This window comes from Hyla sarda, unplaced genomic scaffold (assembly GCF_029499605.1).
Source record: "Hyla sarda isolate aHylSar1 unplaced genomic scaffold, aHylSar1.hap1 scaffold_38, whole genome shotgun sequence".
Taxonomy (NCBI): domain Eukaryota; kingdom Metazoa; phylum Chordata; class Amphibia; order Anura; family Hylidae; genus Hyla; species Hyla sarda.
Window position 1 is genome coordinate 438,748 of NW_026610399.1, and position 18,948 is coordinate 457,695.

Consider the following 18,948-nt stretch of genomic DNA (forward strand, 5'->3'; position numbering starts at 1 on the left):
CTCTTTTTTTCCCCCCATCCTGAGCCATTAAAATGGACAATTCCTTTACCATCTATTCATAATGGTCTGAGCTCCATATTTCTGATAAAGAGTTCCAAATTCCCAGTTTTAGGTGGACATACACCTTCAATGATTGTTGGCCAACCTATCAACCTATTCCTCTCAATTAGCGCACTCACATGCCCACTTGGTTTTTTATCTTTCTTGAGAACAAAAGGATCAGAAACTGAAATTCAAAATGCTTGATCCTTTTTTCCCTTGACATCATTATCAGGGGAAAGTCAGACACCTGAGAGCAGTCACACTGAAATAAATGTATCTGGAGGTTCCCGGCATTGGAGATACAAGGCATCAACTGGTGACCATGAGGTCATGGAGATTTTTGAACTTCTGATCACTAATCCCATTAGGAGAGTTGTGTGGATTGAGTGTCCTCGAAATACAAGAAGAGAAGGAATTCACCAAGTATTTGCAGAAACATGGCAGATTGATTTACCCAATGAATTCTAATGAGCGTCAAATCATATATATATGTATTATGGTACTCCTATTTAGAATGTTTAAAAGAATATTGCAAACTTACAATAGAAACAGTTACTGTAAGGCCTTGTTCAAGTGGATTATTATTATCATTATTATTATTAATAATAATAATAATAATATATACTGTATATATTTTTTTTTACATGGATTCAACGTGAAAACTGCGAGAATCCTCTTCACATTGTGTTTAGTGATGATTCCCACACTGTGAACTATGGCACAAATTTATCTCATGCAGATAATAAATTAATTTTTGTGGGGAAAAAAAGAGGTGACATGTGACATCTTTGACGCAAAATACATGCCTGGATTTAGATTAGCGCCATAACCCATACATGCTGCAAGTCCACCAAAATACATAAACTTGGATTTCTGCCTCGGATTCCACAATTAATTTTCTCAGGATAAAAATCCATTGTGTGACCAAACCCTGACTCTACTATATATGAACATTAGTTCAGGGGAGGGCCAGTCAATTCATTTGTTTTTAGTACGTATGTACATACAAATAAACATATGGAGGAGTCATACTTGCCAACAGTTCCATTTTTGCTGGATTGTCCCACATGCCAAACCCTGAAGGGACAAGTTTTACGTTAGTTTGAATAAAAAGAGGGATTTTAGGAAACCTGATGTGTGTGTGGCTTTCATGCGGGGCTACTGATGGGTACTGAACATGCTTTCTCTAGAGGACATTGCATGCAGCTGACTGCTCTTCGGCAAGTTCTGTATTTCCAAGGTGCTAAGGTCACATTCCAGCATCTCCCGAATCCAGTCATCGTCCATAGAACCATCCACAAACTCCTGAAGACTGATAATAGCTGAAAGACAAAGCAGACAAGTGAATGGGGCTTATTGTATCATCACACACAGCCATAGGCAGCCTGGTCTTTCTCCTGACTGTGGGGGTGAGAAGTTTTAGTCCACTAAATGAGGTACATGTTATGTCTTACAGCTTATACCGAACAGAAACAACCCATTGGAGATAACCCCCTAGATGCCGCAGTTAAAAATGACCATAACATCTAAGGGTTATACAAGAATGGGACATCTACATCATTCCATTCTGATGGGACTCCAATGTACTGTTAGGTTGTCCTTCCAGCCAGGGGCCAATGCAAGTCTCGAACCCTTCCATGACATAACTCCTATTACATCCTATCATAGGCAGGTTTAATAAGGGATAGGTAAAGTGACAGAACTCTAATATGTTGCAGTGCAATGTGTAATAAATTGCATATTTAAGACAGAAAATGTCTAAAAAAAGAGTTAAAAAAGTAAAAGAAAAATATCAATAACACCCAAATTAACATAATTAACACAATTGGGTTTGTAATTGGAAAACTATATTTTTTGGGTGTTTTTATAATAAGAAAAACATACTCAATGCCAGAATTTCAGATTTTTTGTGCCCTCAATTTCTTCTTGATTTGTTCTTGACATATGAAATTGCTTACTGTGAGTTTGTTTTAGACATTTATTAATTATTATTATTATTATTTTTTTTTTTTACTAACAGTGGGGTTTAAATAAAATATAAGCAAAAGTTTCACGGCATGTATATAAGACACATTAATTAACATTAAGGCAAACCCCAAATACATTCACTATTAAAGGGGAAATAATTATTTCTTAACAATAAAAATATATTAAGAAATAAATCAGCACAGAAATTTGAACTTCAAAATGACATCATAGTTTAAAGGGATATTCCAGGCAAAACCTTTTATATATATATATATATATATATATATATATATATATATATATATATATATATATATATATATATCTCAACTGGCTCCGGAAAGTTAAACAGATTTGTAAATTACTTCTATTAAAAAATCTTAATCCTTCCAATAGTTATTAGCTTCTGAAGTTTTCTGTCTAACTGCTCATTGATGATGTCACGTCCCGGGAGCTGTGCATGATGGGAGAATATCCCCATAGGAACTGCACAGCTCCCGAGACCTGAGTCATCAGAGAGCAGTTAGACAGAAAACAACAACTCAACTTCAGAAGCTAATAACTATTGGAAGGATTAAGATTTTTTTTTTTATAGAAGTAATTTACAAATCTGTTTAACTTTCCGGAGCCAGATGATATATAAATAAAAAGTTTTGGCCTGGAATACCCCTTTAAGATGGAGATTCCCCAAAATGTTGACAGATGAGCAAACCCCTTTTTGACAGCCAATTGTACTGTAAATTAGTGATGAGCGGCATTGGCCATATTCAAATTTGCGATATTTCGCCAATATATAGACAAATATTCGTCCTGTATTTGCGTATTTTGCATATTTATTATATTCACATATCCGAATATTCAAGGAAGAAAACAGTGAGGGGGTGGGCAACTTTACTATTGGTTCTAGGCATGCTGTTGATAACCTCTGAAAAGTGTAATTGCATCATTCTAATATGCCCACAAGTGAAAAGAAGGAATATGTGAATATGTGGAAAAAAGTGAATATTCGTAATTTCAAATATAGAGCAAATATCTTCGCAATATTCGCAAATTTGCGATATTGGCAATAACAATTTGAAATGTGAATATTTGCGCCCAACACTACTGTAAATTTGCTCATCTTCAGTCATAGACATTAATTCTGCCATTACTTGATGATTCTTTACCATCATGGTCTTTGTCCAGACGAATAAAAATGCGATTTGTGCATTCTTCTGCTGTCAGTGGATTGACCTTTGCTATTGAAGCAGCGACACTCATTTTATACACCGCCTGTAAGAAAAATGGTTACTTGTAAAGCATAATTACAAATGAATAAGTAGGACACCTGTGATCTCCCTTGTTTATACAAAAACATCCCCAAAAGTGTGACAGAATTTATCATGGTCAGGGGGAGAGCTACAGCGAGTGTCAAGGTAAAAATCACACCCAGGCCTTGGAGCTTTAGGATGCGTTCACACGCTCTCTGTTTTTGCGGATTTTCCGCAGCGTATTAGAAAGGGGCGGGCTCTTCTCCGCTGTCCATAGCAGATTGTCCGCGGCAGAATTTATGCTGCGGAAAATCCACACAAGCCCCATTGAAGTCAGTAGGGACTGCGGCGGATTTTCCGCAGCGTAAATTCCGCCGCGGACAATCTGCTATGGACAGCAGAGAAGAGCCCGCCCCTTTCAAATATGCTGCGGAAAATCCGCAAAAACAGAGAGCGTGTGAACGCACCCACAAATGGTTCAGAGGCCCCTCACATAACACAAAACAAGATTGACAAGAATGACACAGATTTTGAATTGGGGCCTAGAGTCATGTTGTAGCTCTGGTTGTGATTAAATACACCTGTGACGACCACTGGGTGATGATTGGGATGATGGAATGTGTAAGGTGTAGTTCGTAATGCCAGGGCACCATTATCCTCAACAGACTAAGGAAGAGATAGCTTTTCCTGGGCCAGGTGCAGGGTAATGAATATACTGATGATGCAAGGTTACGAATAACTATCTTTACTGTTGCTGGAAGTAGCAGATCCTAAACAGTACAGTCCTTTGTGCAGAGGGATAGGCAGAGTGGAACCTGGTGAGCCTGTCACCTTGCTGGGAGTTGTAGTCGCTGTTGAATACAGCTTAAGGATTATTGGGGGAGATTTATCAAAACCTGTGCAGAGGAAGAGTGGTGCAGTTGCCCATAGCAACCAATCAGATTGCTTCTTTCATTTTCCACAGGCCTCTTTAGAGGCCTGTGGAAAATGAAAGAAGCAATCTGATTGGTTGCTATGGGCAACTGCACCACTCTTCCTCTGCACAGGTTTTGATAAATCTCCCCCATTGAGAGCACACACTGACTTGAAAGATTTAACTTGACTGACCAACTGACTGACGTAGAGATTTTCCCCAAAAGCTTTGCCTACCGCCAGGCTTTGATATTCACCTGTGTGCCGTGGTTTTTCCTGAGATTGGTGAGGCTGGGGAATTTTGTAGTTTTCTTCTCTTTAGGCTTCACCTCAGATTACTCGCTGGAACACGCTCTCCCTTCAGCACTGACTGGAATTTCTCTCACACCAAAACTAAACAGCTCCTCCCCCCCCCCTACACTACATAAGGTCTAGGTTTGAGGGGTCCCCCACTGGGGTGTCAGGGTCATCTGGTCACTCTGTCACAATCCCTTAAAGGTACAAAGCTTAAATGAATACATAATATAACAATATATCACAGTATAATAGGTCCAATAATGGAGCAGTGGGCCCAACAGATCCTGAGGCAATCTTTAGCCCATAGGACAGCTGAGACACCACACAGCATAACCTGTTACCATGGAAAGGCCTAAGTGTACTGATGGCCCATCGATAGGATAGGCAATGTTTGGAGCTGTCTAGTGTGGGAGAGCTTTAGTACCTCAATGTAAGGCTGCTTACACACTATAAAAATGAATCCGTTACAAACGTCCTTTAGAAAAGCCCTGGTAAACAGCCGTTAAACAATCCTATTAAAGTCTATAGGATTATTTTTTTTATCCATTATGACCCGTTATAGTCCGTCATGAATAACGGACATTAGTTGTGACGGAAGAAATAACGGCACATGCACTAATTTTTCTTCTGTTACAAGAATCGGGTAAATTAACGGACGGTTATTTTTAACATTGAAGTCTATGGCTGACGGATGAGCCTTTATGTCATCCTTTTGCACCCAGTTTATAATATATGTTATTACTTCTGAACATGCTCAGAAGAGGTGACATCAGCAGACTCCTGCAGTGCTGAGGGACTAATACTACTCCCATCATGGAACAGACTTGTTTCCATGATGGGAGTAGTAATTCCCTGGCTGCGGGAGTCTGCAGACAGCTGGGGAGGCTACATTAGTGTTTGTACTACTACGATCATTATGGAAGAGTCTGTTCCATGATGGGGGTTGTAGTACAGGGGCTGAGGGATTGATCGCACTGGGTTTCACTTCTGAGACCCGATGCGATCAGAAGTTATTAAGCAGGGGAGCGGGCGGCATGCTCCGCAACCCTGCGATGTATCAGTGTGTTTTAACTTTCATTTTTTAATCCCCCGCAGGGAGCCCTGAATGGCCGGTACTGAGGAGCCAATCAGGGCTCTCAGCGGGAGATTTCAAAATGAACATTGTGATTAGCAGGGGGCTATATCTATATTAAAAGCGCTGTGGGGGGCAAGGTATATAGCGCTGCAGGGGGGTAGACATATAGCCTATATATCTAGCCCCCCAGCAGCGCATTAGATATGACCCCCGCCGGCGCATCAATAAATATATACCCCCCGCCGGCGCATTTAATATATACCCCCCCCCCGCCGGCTCATTTAATATATACCCCCTGCCGGCGCATTAAATAAAAACCCCTCGCAGCGCATAATGTATAATGTAGCCTCGCAGCCCAGCGCTTCTATATATCTATGCCACTGCAGCGCTATATGTGAAAAGCATTTTAGCAGCAGCATTGGTCGGGCCGATGCTGCTGATAGAAATACTTTTCATACATAGCGATGTGTGGGGCAGATAACGCTATATGTCTGCACCACAGCGCTTCTATATACATATACCCCTGCAGCGCTATGAATGAAAAGTATTTCTATTAGCAGTGCATAGTGCCGGTCGACCGATGCTGCTGCAAGAATGCTTTCCACATATAGCGCTGCAGTGGCATATGTATATGTGATAGCCCTTGGAGAGTGTATGATAGTTGGGGTGTTGTTTCGGTAGATGAGGGGTTAAGGTTAACCCTATAGTTCGTGACGCCAGGCTGAGGGCTAGTATGCTGAGGTACTTCTCCGGCCTATCGCCGCCCTTCCCAGTAACGATAGGTGCATGCATAAAATGACTGAAGGTCCACAAGGTAGTTGAACTTGAACTTGGATTACTTAAAAGCTTGCAGTACATTCAATGAACAGTAACAGTCTCAGGAATACAGTCTCTATATAGTTCAATGACTGACAGTTGTTGCGGACCTTGGCTTCTGATATAGTCTGAGAATTTAGGGTAATTTGCAAAGATCCGTCCGGATTTAGGGGATAGATAAGGTCCTGTGATCTTGCAGATTGCTTAGGAATTGATACACTCACGATTCTGAATAGATCAGCCGTTGCCGCAAGGCTCGGGCCTAACTCACTGCGGAAGACAGCTGCGCAGATCCTGCTCGTTTGACAGCCCGGGAACAAGAGAGAGAATAATGTCCGCCGCTCCCTTATAGGGGCAGGGGCAGGACCACTTTTACTGGTCCAAGCAACTGTCACTCACCGTCACAGGAAGTGATGGACGAAATACGTCACAGGGACCTCCAAAGGTCCTTAAGCATAAAAACCATAGAGTTTACCTGATCACATGACCCGCAGGTCCTGCTACACTGCGTACATGTAATTAACCATTTATATACATTTGTACAATTATATTTATATAAATCCTAAATAATTGCTAGATAAGTAATACCTAGATGAGAGGTGACAAGGGGTGGACTAGATAAGAAGAACCCCGACGTCCTAGAGTCTCTGGCTATGGGGACTTCTACACAGGTACCGTATAGGATGCGGTACCGGGACACCACATATATAGAAGCGCTGAGCCGCAAGGCTACATTATACATGCGCTGCGGGGGGTATATATTTAATGCGCCACTGGGGGGTGTTACGCCTAGCGCTCCGGGTCCCCGCTCCTCCCCGGAGCGCTCACGGCGTCTTTCTCCCTGCAGCGCCCCGGTCAGTCCCGCTGACCGGGAGCGCTGCACTGTCTTGGCCGTTGGGGATGCGATTCGCACAGCGGGACGCGCCCGCTCGCGAATCGCATCCCAGGTCACTTACCCGTCCCGGTCCCCTGCTGTCATGTGCTGGCGCGCGCGGCTCCGCTCTCTAGGGCGCGCGCGCGCCAGCTCTCTGAGACTTAAAGGGCCAGTGCACCAATGATTGGTGCCTGGCCCAATTAGCTTAATTGGCTTCCACCTGCTCCCTGCCTTTATCTGACCTCCTCCCATGCACTCCCTTGCCGGATCTTGTTGCCTTGTGCCAGTGAAAGCGTTTAGTGTGTCCAAAGCCTGTGTACCTGAACTTCTGCTACCCATCCTGACTACGAACCTTGCCGCCTGCCCCCGACCTTCTGCTACGTCTGACCTTGCCTCTGCCTAGTCCTTCTGTCCCACGCCTTCTCAGCAGTCAGCGAGGTAGAGCCGTTGCTAGTGGATACGACCTGGTTGCTACTGCCGCAGCAAGACCATCCCGCTTTGCGGCGGGCTCTGGTGAAAACCAGTAGCCTCTTAGAACCGGTCCACTAGCACGGTCCACGCCAATCCCTCGCTGACACAGAGGATCCACTACCTGGAAGCCGAATCGTGACAGTAGATCCGGCCATGGATCCCGCTGAGGTGCCGCTGCCAAGTCTCGCTGATCTTCCCACGGTGGTCGCTCAGCAATCGCAGCAGATTGCCCAACAAGGACAGCAGCTGTCGCAGTTGACCGCCATGTTACAGCAACTTCTGCCTCTGCTACAGCAGCAACCATCTCCTCCGCCAGCTCCTGCACCTCCTCCGCAGCGAGTGGCCGCTCCTAACCTCCGCTTGTCCCTGCCGGACAAATTTGATGGGGACTCTAAACTCTGCCGTGGATTTTTGTCTCAGTGTTCCCTGCATATGGAGATGTTGTCGGACTTGTTTCCTTCAGAACGGTCTAAGGTGGCGTTCGTAGTAAGCCTTCTTTCAGGAAAGGCCTTGTCTTGGGCCACACCGCTCTGGGACCGCAATGATCCTGCCACAGCCACAGTCCAGGCCTTCTTCGCTGAACTCCGGAGTGTCTTCGAGGAGCCAGCCCGAGCTTCTTCTGCCGAGACTGCCCTGTTGAACCTGGTCCAGGGTAATTCTTCCGTTGGCGAGTACGCCATACAATTCCGTACTTTTGCTTCTGAACTATCCTGGAATAATGAGGCTCTCTGCGCGACCTTTAAAAAAGGCCTATCCAGTCGCATCAAGGATGTGCTGGCCGCACGAGAGATTCCTGCCAACCTGCAAGAACTCATCCATCTAGCTACCCGCATTGACATGCGTTTTTCTGAGCGACACCAAGAGCTCCGCCAGGAAAAAGACTTAGATCTCTGGGCACCTCTCCCACAGTATCCGTTGCAATCTACGCCTGGGCCTCCCGCCGAGGAGGCCATGCAAGTGGATAAGTCTCGCCTGACCCAGGAAGAGAGGAATCGCCGTAGGGAAGTAAATCTCTGTCTTTACTGTGCCAGTACCGAGCATTTCTTGGTGGATTGCCCTATCCGTCCTCCACGCCTGGGAAACGCACGCACGCACCCAGCTCACGTGGGTGTGGCGTCTCTTGGTTCCAAGTCTGCTCCTCCACGTCTCACGGTGCTCGTGCGGATTTCTTCTTCAGCCAACTCCTCCCTCTCAGCCGTGGCCTGCTTGGACTCCGGTGCCTCTGGAAATTTTATTTTGGAGGCGTTTGTTAATAAATTCAGCATCCCGGTGACCCGTCTCGTCAAGCCGCTCTACATTTCCGCGGTCAACGGAGCCAGATTGGACTGCACCGTGCGTTACCGCACAGAACCCCTCCTCATGTCTATTGGACCCCACCTCGATAGGATTGAGTTCTTCATTCTCCCCAACTGTACCTCTGAGGTCCTCCTCGGTCTGCCTTGGCTCCGGCTTCATTCCCCCACCATTGATTGGACCACCGGGGAGATCAGGAACTGGGACTCTGCCTGCCACAGGAAGTGCCTCTCCCCCCCTCCCAGTCCCGTCAGGCAAGCCTCTGTGCCTCCCCATGGCCCCCGTCCTGGTGTCACACTGCCCCGTGCCAGGCCTCGCCCTCTGCCCTCCCTCCCCATTCCCACTCCTGCTGTACTGCCTGCCGTTGTGGAAACCCTCCATTCTTTCCCGGTGTCCTCATCCCAGGGGAGGCAGTTACCGGACAAAGAGAAGGGGAGACCTAAGGGGGGGGTACTGTTACGCCTAGCGCTCCGGGTCCCCGCTCCTCCCCGGAGCGCTCACGGCGTCTTTCTCCCTGCAGCGCCCCGGTCAGTCCCGCTGACCGGGAGCGCTGCACTGTCTTGGCCGTTGGGGATGCGATTCGCACAGCGGGACGCGCCCGCTCGCGAATCGCATCCCAGGTCACTTACCCGTCCCGGTCCCCTGCTGTCATGTGCTGGCGCGCGCGGCTCCGCTCTCTAGGGCGCGCGCGCGCCAGCTCTCTGAGACTTAAAGGGCCAGTGCACCAATGATTGGTGCCTGGCCCAATTAGCTTAATTGGCTTCCACCTGCTCCCTGCCTTTATCTGACCTCCTCCCATGCACTCCCTTGCCGGATCTTGTTGCCTTGTGCCAGTGAAAGCGTTTAGTGTGTCCAAAGCCTGTGTACCTGAACTTCTGCTACCCATCCTGACTACGAACCTTGCCGCCTGCCCCCGACCTTCTGCTACGTCTGACCTTGCCTCTGCCTAGTCCTTCTGTCCCACGCCTTCTCAGCAGTCAGCGAGGTAGAGCCGTTGCTAGTGGATACGACCTGGTTGCTACTGCCGCAGCAAGACCATCCCGCTTTGCGGCGGGCTCTGGTGAAAACCAGTAGCCTCTTAGAACCGGTCCACTAGCACGGTCCACGCCAATCCCTCGCTGACACAGAGGATCCACTACCTGGAAGCCGAATCGTGACAGGGGGCTAGATATATAGGCTATATGTCTTCCCACCCCTCCCCTGCAGCGCTATATATCTTGCCCCCCACAGCGCTTTTAATATACACAATGTTCATTTTAAAATCTCCCGCTGAGAGCCCTGAATGGCTCCTCAGTACTGGCCATGCAGGTCTCCCCACGGGGGATTCAAAAATGAAAGTTAAAACACACGATACATCGCAGGGTTGTGGACCATGCCGCCCGCTCCCCTGCTTAATAACTTCGGATCACATCGGGTCTCAGTAGTGAAACCCGGTGTGATCAATCCCTCAGCCCTTGTACTACAACCCCCATCACGAACAGAGTCTGTTCCATGATGGGGGTAGTAGTACAAACACTAATGTAGCCTCCCCAGCTGTCTGCAGACTCCCACAGCCAGGGAATTACTACTCCTATGATGGAAACAAGTCTGTTCCATGATGGGAGTAGTAGTAATCCCGGCTGTGGGAGTCTGTAGGCAGAGGTGTTCGGCCATACATGAGGGATAACGGGTCTTAACAGATGAATATTTATTCAGCCGTTAGCACTCGTTATTTCATCCGTTATTAAAAGTCCATTTTTACACAGAAAACAGACGTTTAATAACGCATGAATGCTCATAGTGTGAATCGTCGAATCCTAGTCGAATGGTATATGACATTGCACCAGTGATTCACACAAACCTTCATGATCTCCAACATCTCAGAGCGGGTGATGGCTCCATCTTTGTCTTTATCATATAACCTAAAGGACCACTTGAGTTTGTCCTCAGGAGTCCCATTAGCAAGCATACTGATTGCGGTGACATATTCCCGGAAGTCCACAATGCCGTCCTGCAACCAATAAAAATGAATGGATGAATGAATTAGTCAAAAAGTTATGTAGTTAAGTATGTAACCTAAAAATGTAACCTAAGATGGAAGTTGAACAGTATATTGGCAGAATATTCCATGTGTAGCTCCACTTTTATCAATTGTTGATCAACTTTCTCCAGAATAATGAGAATAATGTCATAAGCACCAGAGTATACTGTACATGATGGCATTGCCTTGAAAACCTTGGCTACATTCACATATTGTATCTGAAATTAGTAGTAATAGTATGTAATATTCAGTGGGAGCTGGATGACTGCTCATAGGCAGAATGTAATATTTGTGCTGCTCCATACTTACAAAGCTCACATTCAGATTCCTCACTCACCCAAGTCAGGTCCAATTTGTTATCAAAGAAAGACAAAACCTGAAAACCTAAGGGAAATGCCATGACTGGGTTTGGAGGGGCTGGGGCTAGTGTTTAGGGGAAAAGGGGTAAGTAAGTGTTAGTCAGATGGGAAGAGTAGTAGGGCTATAAATAGTGTGATACAAGATGGGTTTTTGGCCATATTACAAAGGTTATTAGTAAAATCATGGCCCATACTAAATGTGAAAAAAATAAAAAAACAGAAGGGGAAATTTCAGTGTTGGTGGAAAAGAAAAAACACAGGATTGGGTAGGTGGGTGGTTGTGATTGGCTGGGAAATTGAGGGAATGGTTAGTCATGGTAGTGTTCATAGTCGGAGCCCTTGGAGTTGGTGATAATTGAGGCTTTGGTGATTTGGGGAGGAATCCAGTAAGGATCCTTGTTGCGGACAAAAATAATAAAATAATGTGAGTCTAGTGGTAGCCTGCAGATTATTGGACTATGGCCCATGATTTTGTTCTGAGCCAACAATGATTGGTCAGAAGTAAATTGCAGTGGTGGTGGGTGGATTATCCCCAGATTGGGGTCTTCAAGGACTTCCCTTGTCAGGTGATTATAAATTCTCTGGAATTATTATTATTATTATTAATAGTGTTGCTCGCGAATATTCGCAATGCAAAATTTATTCACGAATATCGCATATTCGTGAATTTGCGAATATTCGCGAATATAGTACAATATATTCGCAATTACAAATATTTGTTTTATTTATTTATTTTTCACAGTACACATCACAGTGATCATCCCTCTCTGCTTCCAGCTTGTGTGGTGTAAAGAAGGCTCTAATACTACTGTGTGAGACTGGTGTGCGCATTTTCGCATATGCAATTTTTTTATATGCTAATTTTCGCATATGCAAAATAAAATGCAAATATTATGAATATGCAAATTTAGCGAATATATGACGAATATTCGTCCATATATTGGCAAAATATTGCAAATTCGAACATGGCCTATGCCGCTCAACACTAATTATTAATAATAAATGTGCCAATGTGGTAATTGTGAGGCATCACGATTGGTTAGGAATTAGAGGATAAGGTATGTGTCACTTCGAGCGCTCTGGGTCCCGCCGCTTCCCCAGAGCGCTCGCGGCGTGCCCGGGTATGCAGCGCTCCGGTCGCTGACCACGAGCGCTGCTTCCATGTCTCCGGTGGGGACGCGATCGGAGGTACAGGACGTGCCCGCTCTCGGATCGCGCCCCGTGTCTCTCACCTGCCCCGTCCTCCTGTTCAGTCCCGGCGCGCGCGGCCCCGCTCTTTAGAGCGTGCGCGCACTGGGTCTCTCAGATTTAAAGGGCCTGTGCACCATTAATTGGTGCCTGGCCCAATTAGTCCCAAGCACTCCCTTCACTATATAAACCCACTTCCCCTTCCTGTCCATTGTCAGTGTACCCAGACCCTTGCCGTTGCCCCTGACTACGAACCGTTGCTGCCTGCCCAGACCTTCTGCTACGTCCGACCTTGCTCTTGCCTTGTCCTTGTGTACCGCGCCTGTCTCAGCTGTCAGTGAGGTTGAGTCGCTATGGGGTGGAACAACCTGGGGGTTACCTGCCGCTGCAAGTCCATCCCGCTTTGCTGCGGGCTCTGGTGAAAACCAGTAACCCCTTAGACTCCTTTCCCCTGGTACGGCCAACGCCATAACCTCACTGGCTCAGAGAATCCACCACCCCTGTCCTCCCTGCATACCAGTCCGGATCCTGACAGTATGTTATATGCTGTTCATTTAATATAATTGCTACTGTGGCCAATTTAAGGCCAGGTATCTTAGGGGCTAGATGAGTCAGCAAGTTGCATCCGAGCAGCGAGTTGACAATACCATACTAAAGTGTTATTTGCTAAAAGCCAAGTAACAATATGGTGTCCAACCAGTGCATATTATGAAATGAAGGCCTCCAAACATGAGACTGTCTATGGACAACCTAGAGCAAATGTTTATTTTCATAAGCATGGTTAAAAGTGAGAAGAAAAAAAATACATTTCTGAGTATGGAGCAGGGTCAGGGCACGAAATATGTGTAATGGATAGATGACCTTCTAAAGCACCATGAGAAGGTGAAGACTTGGTTCTATCCTTTAGATTATGTGTCCACGGAGCTGCTCATCCTGCTGTAGAGAGAACAAGTGACTGAAGAAAGTGAGTGGCAGGTGGTTGTATATATAAATGTAAAATAATGAAGGAATAGATCCAGGAGAGGAAGCTTCCAAAGGTGGAACATTCTGTAGATCCAAGGTAGGGTGGCCAGATGACTGCACATTTATTAAGGAAATGGGCAGGGATTGATGATGGTTCACAGGGAATTCATTAAAGGTTAAGGAGTGGTGGTTGCCGTGGACATAATAAAAATTTGCAAGTTCATAGGAAAAAGCAGAAGGCACTCACGGTTTTATTTCTGTGCAGAGTTCTTTATTTTTCAGTGCTTACAGGTTCATCGTTCCACATGCGGGACGCCAGAGCTGGATTAGGTAACAGCCACGGTGGTCTGATGAAGCACTAGAGACGAAGCGTGATACGGCGGTTACCTAATCCAGCTCTGGCGTCCCGCATGTGGAACGATGAACCTGTAAGCACTGAAAAATAAAGAACTCTGCACAGAAATAAAACCGTGAGTGCCTTTTGCTTTTCCTATGAACTTGTATTTTAATCCTACGCTAATAAGAATGAGCACCACGTCACTGGCGAATCATCTGAAACGTCCATGTCCCCGCTACCTGTTTGATTCAGCCAGCTGTCTATACGAGCACTCCAGGGCATAAGATAGTGCTGATCCTATCTGTTTTTATAATAATTAAAACTCGCCCCACTCTTGTAAGGGGCAAATGGCTACTCAGCTGAGGGACTCCTCTAGCCAAAGATAACCAAGCCTGTTCCTTCAATGTACATAAAACATTACATGATGACAGTTAATTCTGTATGCTGTCCCTCTTACCCCATTGTTATCCAGTGCTCGGAATATCTGTTCAGCATATTCTGAGGATTCATTTCCTACCGTACAGTCACAGAAATACTTTCGAAATTCATGAAGGGTGATGAGACCGCTGGGGCATTCCTGGACAAATTTTCTGTAAACAAGCATGGGAACATTAAAAAATACATATGTTTTCTCCAAGTAGAAGGGCTAAAACTTAGTGGCTAGAGTGTTTATGTTCTGTCTGATCATACAGAAGACTCTTAGCTGTGAAGGCAAATGTCACCGGGTCATCAATATTCCCTTCCGGCAATGAGCTGTATCACCCAGCCAAAGGTGGATAATCCGCTAAACCTCTCACTAACCAAGGCCCCAGGAATATTAATGTTTCCCTATACAAGCCTTTGACCACTAGAGATGTTGGAATAATTCACATTACCACCTTCCTTATTTACAACCTGATATATTACTTCAACCCGTTCACCACCAGGGATATTCCATGCAGGCTGTCTCTACCTAAGTCCATTAAGGATGTAACCTCAGCATTTCGCTTGACATTTAGATAATATTACAAACCAACATCACAGAAAAAAAAAAAAAAAAAAATAATGCAGATCCCTAAACAAGCTACCTTTGAAACACAAACCTTTGGTGTCATCTATTGGTCCTGTGCATTAGTCATTTGTCTTCTGCCATTGGTCCTGAGGAGATTCTTAGCCAAAACATGTTGGGATGTTAAGTGTTGCTCTATCATGCATCTCTTAGGATGAGTATTATTTTGCTGACCATTTTTGTCTATGTAATATGCATCACTTGGTCTTCTTTTTTGGGGGGATTGTGTGTTGCATGCTGTATTATCTTTGAGTGGACTACTCCCCACTGCACAGGGCTTTTTTTTTTTTTCCTTGTAGGGTCCTTTGCAGGTAACATGGTGGTGTTCCTTTAAGGAGGCAAAATAGGAAGCAGAGGTTCCTGTATAGGGCCACTCTTTTCGGGGTGATTACACCATTAAGGCTCAGTGTCTATATCCTTTGTTTGATAGGGATAAGTAGGAGGGTTGCCATCCATCAACAATGACTAGTGTTGAGCGGCATAGGCCATATTCGAATTTGCGATATTTCGCGAATATATGGACAAATATTCGCCATATATTCGCTAAATTTGCATATTCCATTTATATGCGCATATGCGAAAATGCGCATATGTGAAAATTATCATAAGCAAAAATTCACATATGCGGAAATTAGAATATGCGGAAATTAGCATAAGCAAAAATTAGCATATGTGAAAATTCATACGCCAGTCTCACACAGTAGTATTAGAGCCTTCTTTACACCACACGAGCTGGAAGCAGAGAGGGATGATCACTGTGATGTGTACTGGGAAAAAATATATATACGAATATTCATAATTGCGAATATATAGTGCTTTATATTTGCAAATATTCGCGAATTCGCGATTATGCGATATTCACGAATAAATTTGCATTGCGAATATTCACGAGTAACACTAACCATGACTCCACAATGCCATTACTAAATTGACCTTGTGTATTATTTGCTCAATTGATTTAATCTGTGTGATGTTTTCTCAATGATTGGACTGGATTTTTAGTGACCATCCTTTGTATTGGAATTGGCTCTTTTTCACTTGGTTTGGGGGTTGTGTCAAGTTATTACCTCAGATGCCCATTACTATTCCAGAACAACTTCACCACCAGAAATGGTTTCATGGTTTCATATATATATATATATATATATATATATATATATATATATTTTTTTTTTTTTTTTTTAAACAAAATGTCCATTAAAGTCAACCAGAGAATGGTCATGATTAAAGAAAGTAGGGCTAATAACTTAGAAAAAAAAAAAAAAAAAAAAAAAAAAAAAAAAAAAATATATATATATATATATATATATATATATATATATATATATATATATTGTTATTTTAAATTTAATTAAAAATAAAACATTTATCCATATTTACATTATTATTACCCATTATTATAGCCTAGACTACCTGTTAGTTTTGGTTGAAAAAAATCTGGTCTTATTTCCATGTGCCCAAATAGCCTAGGAAAGACAGGTATGACATTCAGAAGTTGTTTTAAAAATCTAGACCATCAATTGTATTACTATTAAACCAGGGGGCCCCAGATACTCTTAAGGCTGTCTTAACTTAGGCTGGGTTCACACTACGTTTTCTCCCATACGGGAGCGCATACGGCAGGGGGGAGCTAAAAGCTCGCGCTACCGTATGCGCTCCCGTATGTCATTCATTTCAATGAGCCGGCCAGAGTGAAACGTTCGGTCCGGTCGGCTCATTTTTGCGCCGTATGCGCTTTTACAACCAGACCTAAAACTGTGGTCAACCACGGTTTTAGGTCCGGTTGTAAAAGCGCATACGGCGCAAAAATGAGCCGACCGGACCGAACGTTTCACTCCGGCCGGCTCATTGAAATGAATGACATACGGGAGCGCATACGGTGACATACGGGAGCGCGAGCTTTTAGCTCCCCCCTGCCGTATGCGCTCCCGTATGGGAGAAAACGTAGTGTGAACCCAGCCTTATTTAGATGGTGTATGACGCTAAATAGCTAAATAATCCATGTAACTTTTATCTAGTTGCTCTACCTCCTGTTTGTCTGATAGTACTGTATATATGCCTTCAATCTGAACACTATATTAAATTATGTATGAGAACACTGTTTATCCAATTTTTTACCCCCCCCCCCCCCCCACACACACACACACAAATATTTATCTGGACTCTGTAAGTAACAATCTATCTGAGCACTATGTAGCAACATATTTCTATGCAGTGAGGCTATTGAGGTGCTACACATTAAAGGGGTATTGTAGGAAAAAACATTATATATAATCAACTGGCTCCAGAAAGTTAAACAGATTTGTAAATGATTTCTATTAAAAAAATCTTAATCCTTTCAGTACTTATGAGCTGCTGAATTTTAGTTGTTCTTTTCTGTCTAAGTGCTCTCTGATGACACGTGTCTCAGGAAGTTTAGAAGCAAATCCCCATAGCAAACCTCTTCTACTCTGTGCAGTTCCCGAGACAAGAAGAGATGTCAGCAGAGAGCACTGTTGCCAGACAGAAAACAACAACTTCAGCAGCTGATAATTATTGAAAGGATTAAGATTTTTTTTTATATAGAAGTAATTTACAAATCTGTTTAACTTTCTGGAGCCAGTTGATTTAAAAAAAAATATATATATATATTTTTTTCATCCCGGAATACCCCTTTAATATTTATCTGGTTCTGTTTATTATGGTTCTCATCCAGCTCAGTTCTCTAATCTCCCAGCTAACTGGATACAGAGGTTTAGAGGAAGCATTGGATATGACCAATTGCAGCTCTGACAAAGAAGGGCCAACTCAGGCATGGCATTTTCTAGTAGAATAAGGAAAGACAATAAAGATGACACCCAGTGTACATAACTAGACAAGTGGTACTGCACAATACCCATACTTATACAATACCTATACATATGGAATGAAATCCGGCAATAAGACTGACACCAAGAATGCAGAACTAAGGAAAGGGCATTGTACAATATTAATTCACACTGAATATATCATTTTAACAAGAATTTGTATTTTTTCTGTGAATCCCAAACAAGTTATTTTAACTATAAAGATAAAATGTCAGTTATTGCTACTGCTGTTTGGTTACAGGACAAGGGCTAGACACTTCTATTGGGCCGCTTTGGGTTCTTGCTTTCAAATCCATCCAGGAGAAACATCTGCATGATATTTGTATGTGTTGGGTGGGTTTCCTATGGGTACACATGTTGCCGATAAAATTAAACCTTGTGTTAAACCCACTGAGCACCATGGCTGACGTGTGTGATGTAATGCTCTGATAAATATGTTAAAGCTATATAATGAAAGGCAAAGGAAAGAAGTTTAGAGACAAAAGTTAACTTGGGGAAGGTGTCCTGTTTAAGTGCAGTGAAGGTGTTAGATTGTATTAGATATTTAACCCCATGTTGAGGCTAAAACTCAAAGTCTGGTGTATTGAGGAGTTCTGTCAGATTAGGGTTTTGCCATAATGAAAAGTATGTGGAGTGTGAGACTACAGCAGTCCCAGCACCATAGAGTCAGTAAAGGTCCGCCAGATGGTCAGGGAATGGTACCTTAGATAAATAATGTTCAGGTCTATAAGCTTCAATCCCATCCAATAAGAACTTGCAAATGTAAGGATCCAAAATTAAGATAGAAACTTCTGGCTCATCTTTTCGGTCTGAGTAGATTTTCCCCCTAACATTAAGCAATATATACATATACAAAAAAATTACCTATACCATTCATGAAGCTCCAAAACGTAGACTCCACTCTTTCGTGGTATTGACGCCACTTGACCCATCACTGAGAAAACATTGGAAAATTATTTTCGGCTCCTGACACTGTCCAGAATTTATACGGGCTTACAGATTAAGGGTCGTGCATCTCCCAAATTGTATTGCAAGTATTTAATCTACTCAGACGTGCTGCCCTGACACTAATGTGATTACATGTACTATAATCCTCTTTAACTACAACACAGCGTGACCTGAACCGTGACTGTTGCCAAACATCTCAGCAAAGATAATAGATATTCTTATTATAGCACTTTACTGCCCA

The 18,948-nt window shown here is 43.9% G+C and overlaps 1 protein-coding gene across 1 annotated transcript; it reads right to left on the reverse strand.

Moving 5' to 3' along the window:
* Positions 1-703: 703 nt before the first annotated feature.
* On the reverse strand, positions 704-18,691 carry LOC130332605 (guanylyl cyclase inhibitory protein-like). Its single transcript, XM_056553777.1, has 5 exons — positions 18,624-18,691; positions 14,323-14,455; positions 10,839-10,988; positions 3,177-3,282; positions 704-1,364 (listed from the first exon to the last, which is right to left on the reverse strand). Exons 1-5 carry the CDS (start codon positions 18,689-18,691, stop codon positions 1,201-1,203), a joined length of 621 nt encoding a protein of 206 aa, XP_056409752.1. The 3' UTR covers positions 704-1,200.
* Between the last annotated feature and the right edge of the window lie 257 nt (positions 18,692-18,948).